General features: G+C 36.3%; 1 protein-coding gene across 2 annotated transcripts in view; it reads left to right on the top strand.

The window, feature by feature from the left end:
* LOC102891996 (histone-lysine N-methyltransferase SETDB2) overlaps positions 1-5,903 on the top strand; it is a 96,718-nt gene that overhangs the window by 65,670 nt on the left and 25,145 nt on the right. For both annotated transcript variants that reach the window (XM_025044758.1, XM_006909017.3), the window contains one exon: positions 5,209-5,316. In XM_025044758.1, coding sequence (XP_024900526.1) covers positions 5,209-5,316 — 108 coding nt within the window. The remainder of the gene's footprint in view (positions 1-5,208; positions 5,317-5,903) is intronic.

The following is a 5,903-nucleotide window of genomic DNA, read 5'->3' as shown; positions in this document are numbered from 1 at the left end:
AAATCCTGGGTCTTCATCCTGTTGAATATTTTTGCCAAGCCCTTCTGTCCTGCATTGTTTCTTTTGAGAAATCAGCTGCCAGTCTTATGGGTTCTCCCTTATATGTAATGATTTGTTTTTCTCTCGCTGCTTTTAATATTCTTTCTTTGTATTTAACCTTTGGTATTTTAATTATGATGCGTCTTGGGTGTGGGCCTCTTTGGATCCTGAATTTTGGAATTTCCTGAGCTTCCTGGGGTTTTATGTTCATTTTCTTCACCAGATTAGGGAAGTTTTCCATCATTATTTCTTCAAACAGCTGTTCAAAATCTTGATTTTCTTCAGTTATGCTGATCAGACAAATATTTGGAGCCTTATAGTGTATGCTCCGCTCCTTAAATTATTTTCATAGTCTTGGCATCTTATCTCTTGCCATTCTGATTGAGTGTCCTTGGCTTTCCTGTCCTCTAGATAGGGCATCCTCTTCTTTTCTTTATTCACTTTGTTTATTCCTTTGTTTATTCCATTCAATATACTTCTCATCTCAGATAATGTGTTCTTCATTTCAGACTGGTTCCCTTTTTAAATTTCCATTTCCATTTTTATGTTTTTTATTTGAGCATCTTTATAACCAGTGTTTTGAACTCTGCATCTGTTAGATTGCTTGACTCCATTATTCCTGGATCTCTGTTCTGTTCTCTCATATGGTTTGTTTCTTTGTCTTCCCATTTTGGCTGCTTTTCCATGTCTGTTTCTATGTACTAAGCAAAGCTCCTAAGTCTCCTGGTCTTATTAGTGTGGATTTGTGAAGTAGGTGTCCAGTAGCACAATCCTAAGTGGGGCTCAGCTACAGGACAAATGTAGCTCAAGCCTGTGGCCCTCCAGGGCCACCTGTTAAGATTCAGCAAGCAACCCACAGATGCTGTGCTTATAGTTGCCTCAAAAGGCCACACCAGAAACTGAGGCCAGCTGCCTCCAGTGTGAGTCTAGGCACTGCTCAGCAAGGAGCACCTGACTCTCTAAAGATATACCTGGATGTGGCTTGGGTGGGTCCACAAGTTGGGGGAGACGGGGTTTCAGGGACCTGAAACAGAGCGACCTCTGTTATCCAGTCTGATGATCTCATGGCAAAGGTGGCACTGTGTCCTCGCACTAGGAGCGGGGAGGGCTCAAAAGAGAACACTAGATACCGCCAGCATTTCTGTACAGAACAAGTCTCACCTCGGCCCTCACTCCAACAATGTCTCCCTGTAAGTCTCTGGTGCCCCCTGTGTGCAGTGGAATCAGCACTGGTACTCAGAGTGAGCAGGTCCATCACTGCGAAAATCCGCTCATGGACGAGGCCTCTTTAAGAGGCATCTGCCGCTGCCGCAGCCTCTGTCTCATCAGCCACTGGAGACCAAGTCACCCCACATCCTCACCCTGTCCTACCTTCTGCTGTTGCAGGGTGCTTTCTTGGATTTCTCCCTAGTTGTATGGCTTGTTCATCAAGATCCCAGGCGATTTTTCCTTGCTGCTGCTCCTTGTTTCCTTCACAACTTTGATTTGGTTGCCAGAGGGATAAACAGAGCCTCTATCATCTGTGCCATTTTGGTTGCCCATATATGTTAGCTTTTAATTTTATTTATGGTGTTTTTCTATCAGACAGAAGCTTATAATGTAGTTACATTCACCTTATTTTCCTTTATTATTTTGTGGGATTTTTTTTCTCCTGAGAAATCCTTTTCTGTACTAAGGTTCTGTCTTTTTTCCCAAAAGTTTTTAAATTTGGCTGTTCTCATATAGCCTCTTAATCCAACTGGAATTTATTTAGACTACCATATAAAATGGTATATACTTTTATTTTTATATGATTAATCACTTTCCCCTGCACTATTTATTGAATAATCTCTCTTTTCCTCACTGATTTGTAGTGATAATGATTATAACTATTATTATTATTCAGTGTTCACTAGATATAAGGTAATGTTCTGGGATCTTAACTCATATTAACTACTAATCCTCACAATGGCTCTGAGAATTAGATATTGTAATTATGCCCAAAGATGAAACTACTGAGGCACAGAGATGTTAAGTCATTTGCCCAAGGTCACAGAATTCTCACCCAGGCTTTCTAATTCTAGAACCCTTGTGCATATCCAGTGGGCTAACAATATACTATGTCATATCCATACAGATGTATTTCTGGTTCTCTATTCTGTTCCATTGGTCACTTTGTCTATCGCAGAACTGGTACAACACTTTCTTAATTGCTATTATTTTATAAGCCTTGGCAGCTTTTTTGGTGCTTCTAATTTTCGGATCAGCTTCAGCTTATCAGGCTTCACAAAAATTCCTATTAGAATTTTATCTGTAACCTGTTGAATATATAGATTGGTTTGGGAAAAAATAGATACCTTTATGATATACGAGTTTTCCTATCCATTAACAAGGTCTGTCTCTCCAATTATTCAAGTTTTCTTTGATGAATTTCATAAATTTTTCAGTAATAATATAGAGATGTAGAGCTTTAGGTTAGGCTATTTTGGGGTTTGCTTTTTTATTTTGTTTTGTCACTTTTTCCTAATACCTTTTTAAAAATGAGCTATTATTCTTATATACAAATGCTATTGGTTTTTATTGATTGATCTTATACAGCAATCTTGCCAAACTCCTATTAGTTCTAAAAGTCTCTAGATTCACCTGGATATTTTATTTGGGCAACCCTCATCTGTAAATAAAGGCAATTTTATTATTTTTTTCCTTTTAGTTTTTGGGCCTCTTCATTTCTCTATCCTGTTTTATTGATTTTTGTAGAACAGTCTATTATAAAAGTGATTAGAAGCATTTATTTTTTTTTAGAAACTTTTAAAGTAGGGAGCCTTGTCTTATTTCTTATATTAATGGGATGCTCCTAAAGTCTTATCATTAAATTTGTGTATACTTTAGGTTTTTAATACTCCATTTTATTCAAATTAGGATGTTTCCTTTTATTTCTAGTTTGCTAAAAGTTACAATATTGAATATTATGAAATGCTTTTTTTCTGTATCTCTTGTAATGATCTTCTGGGTTCTTTCCCTCTCTCTGGCCATGCACAATGTTGGATGGTTTATTTATTTTTTTTTATCTGTACAATTTGATGATTTTTTAAAATCTCAAACTTACAGAAAAGTTGCACATACAGTATAAAGAATTTTTTGTGTTGGAATCATTTGAAATTAATTGAGACATCATGTGTTATCTTTCTCCAATACTTTAGTGTATATTTCCTACAAACGAGGACATTCTTTCACATAATCACAATATTACTATCAAAATCAGGAAATTAGCATTAATAGATTGCCACCACCTAATCCCCAAACTGCTCAGATTTCATCAATTGTCCTAATAACTTTCTTTATAACAAAAGGTTCTAGTTCATGGATTGCATTTAGTTTTTATGTCTTAAATATTCTCCTTTTAGTCTGCTAGTAATATGTTAACATGCTTATTTATTTTCTACTGTTAAACCATTCTTAGAGTAACACTATTTGGTCATGATGTTTTATTCTAAAATACTGTTAATGTTAATTTGCTACTATTTTTAGTTAACTTTATTAGTATAATTTATATAAAACAAAATGCACCTATTTCAAGTATATAGTTTGGAGAGTTTTAAGACATGTATTTACCAATTAACCACCACAACCATCAAGATAGAGAACATTTTCATTACCCCAGAGAGTTCTCTCATGGCTCCTTAGAATCACATGCTCCCTACCCCTAGTCCCTATAGATTGATCTGGTCTTTTCTTGAATCTCACATGAAAGGAATCCCACAGTATGTATTCTTTTGTTTCTGGCTTCTTTTGCTCAGTGAAGTATTTGCTTAGTACAGATTCTTTCATGTTGTTGCATGTATCTTCATTTTGTTCCTTTTTATTTCTGCATAGTATTACATTGCGTGGATATATAACAATTTGCTTATCCATTCACCTGTTGATAAACATATGTCTTATTTCCAGTTTGGAAATATTAGGATAAATCTGCTATGAACATATGTATATGGGTCTTTGTGTGGACAAGTGCTTTTATTTCTCTTGAGTGAATATCTAGAAGAGGAATGCTGGGTCATAAAGTATGTTTAACTTTAAAAGCAATTGCTTAATTTTACAGTTCTACAAACAATGTGTAAGAGTTTCATTTGTTACGTATCTTCTTTGACACTTGGTATTTTCAGTCTTTTTCATTTTAGCCAGTTTAGTGAATATATATTGGTGTCTTACTGTGGTTTTAATTGGCTTGAGCACTAATGATATTTAAAATCTTTTCATGTGCTTATTCAACATTTGTAAGTCTCTTTCTATGAAGTATCCAAATATTTTGCCCATTTTTAATTGAATTGTTTTTCTTATCATGGACAAGTTGTAAGAGCTTTTTCTATAATCTGGGTACAATACAGAAATGTATATTTCCTATATTCAGTATAGGAAATATATATTCTGGATATGTATATTTTGTCAGATATACATATTGCTAATATTTTTTCCCAATCTCTGGCTTACCTTTTTGTTTTCTAAACAATGTCTTCCAGAGAGTGAAACGTTTTAATTTTGAGGAAATCTAACTTGTTAATTTTTTTCTTTATAGTTTCTGCTTTTTATAAGAAATCTTTCCTTATATACCCATGTCATAAACATTTTATGTTTTTCATGCCCTTATTATTTGAATATATGAGCATAATGTTGATCTTTAATTCAGAGGTAGATTGAATTCTTTTGGTTTCAAGTAACACAAAGAAATAAAAGAGGCATTGTAATAAGGTTGCAGAGGTATTTCATGGCTCCTGAAGGCAGGCATGCAGGTAGGTCTAAGAAACAGGACCTGGAAAGCTATCAGGAACCCAGGATGTCCTCTCTAGCCCTCGTTTTTTTCCTTCTCTGCAGACTGGCTGGCTCTGACCATGTGGCTCAGAGTCTGTTCCACTTTCCTAGGATAGGGAATCCAATTGGCCCGGCTTGGGTTCAAGGCCCCAGACAGGTCCAGTTAGCCATTGGGGGTCAAGGCTGTATAGTAGAAAACATGCCTGGGGATTGGGGCCACTTCCAAAGAAAAGGGTATCATGTGATCTGCTCACACACTTCAAAAGGTGGTCATTGTTCTATCCCCAACTCATCTTCCACTCCTGTACTTTTTAGTACATTTTCTGACTCTAAACTTTCAGCGTTACTTCTTGCATATTCTGAGCTTTTTCTTTTCTCAATCTGCAGCTGTATTCTTCAGCACTTGTGGAATGTGAGGATCACGATCCATGTAATCATGATAGAAATTTTGATGTGGAAGCAGTAAAGAAAGAAATTAATAGAGGAAGGAGGTTGGTGAGTATAAATGATTTTACTACTCATATAAGACAAGCGGACCCTGGGGAGGGGCAGCTTTCAAAAGAAAGTCTATTTGAATAATAAACTAGGCATAGAGATGTGTCTTGAAAAGCTGAAGGAAATAGGACCTGTATTAGAGATTCTTATTTGACTGAACATTTAATATTTTAAAATAAACTATAACACTCTTCATCAGCAAAGTAGATATGAATTAGAATGGTTTTGGCTAAGTAGCAGGAACCCAGCTCAAACTGGTTTTAATAAAAAAGGTGCTTATTTTCTCACTTAGCGAGAGGAAAAACTGTCTTCAGGGTTGGTTAATTCACTGGCTCAATGTTGTCATCAAAGGCCCATCATCCTCTCCGCCTTCCTGTCCACAAAATCACTTGGTCCCTTATGGTCACAGAGTGGCTGCAGGCAGCAACTGAAGTGTCAGGCTTTCTTGTTCCTGTCTATGGAAGGAGAAAGTTCATCCCAAGCATGGAATAAGAGGCCTTCAGAGAGTCTAATTAGGGCATACCCCTCTTTCTGTTTAATTTCTAGAGGTGACTAACTATTCAGCACCCCACTTGGAGGGTCACCCC

The sequence above is a fragment of the Pteropus alecto genome, unplaced genomic scaffold (assembly GCF_000325575.1).
Source record: "Pteropus alecto unplaced genomic scaffold, ASM32557v1 scaffold413, whole genome shotgun sequence".
NCBI classification, from domain to species: Eukaryota; Metazoa; Chordata; class Mammalia; order Chiroptera; family Pteropodidae; genus Pteropus; species Pteropus alecto.
This window is presented reverse-complemented; position numbering and strand designations above follow the sequence as displayed.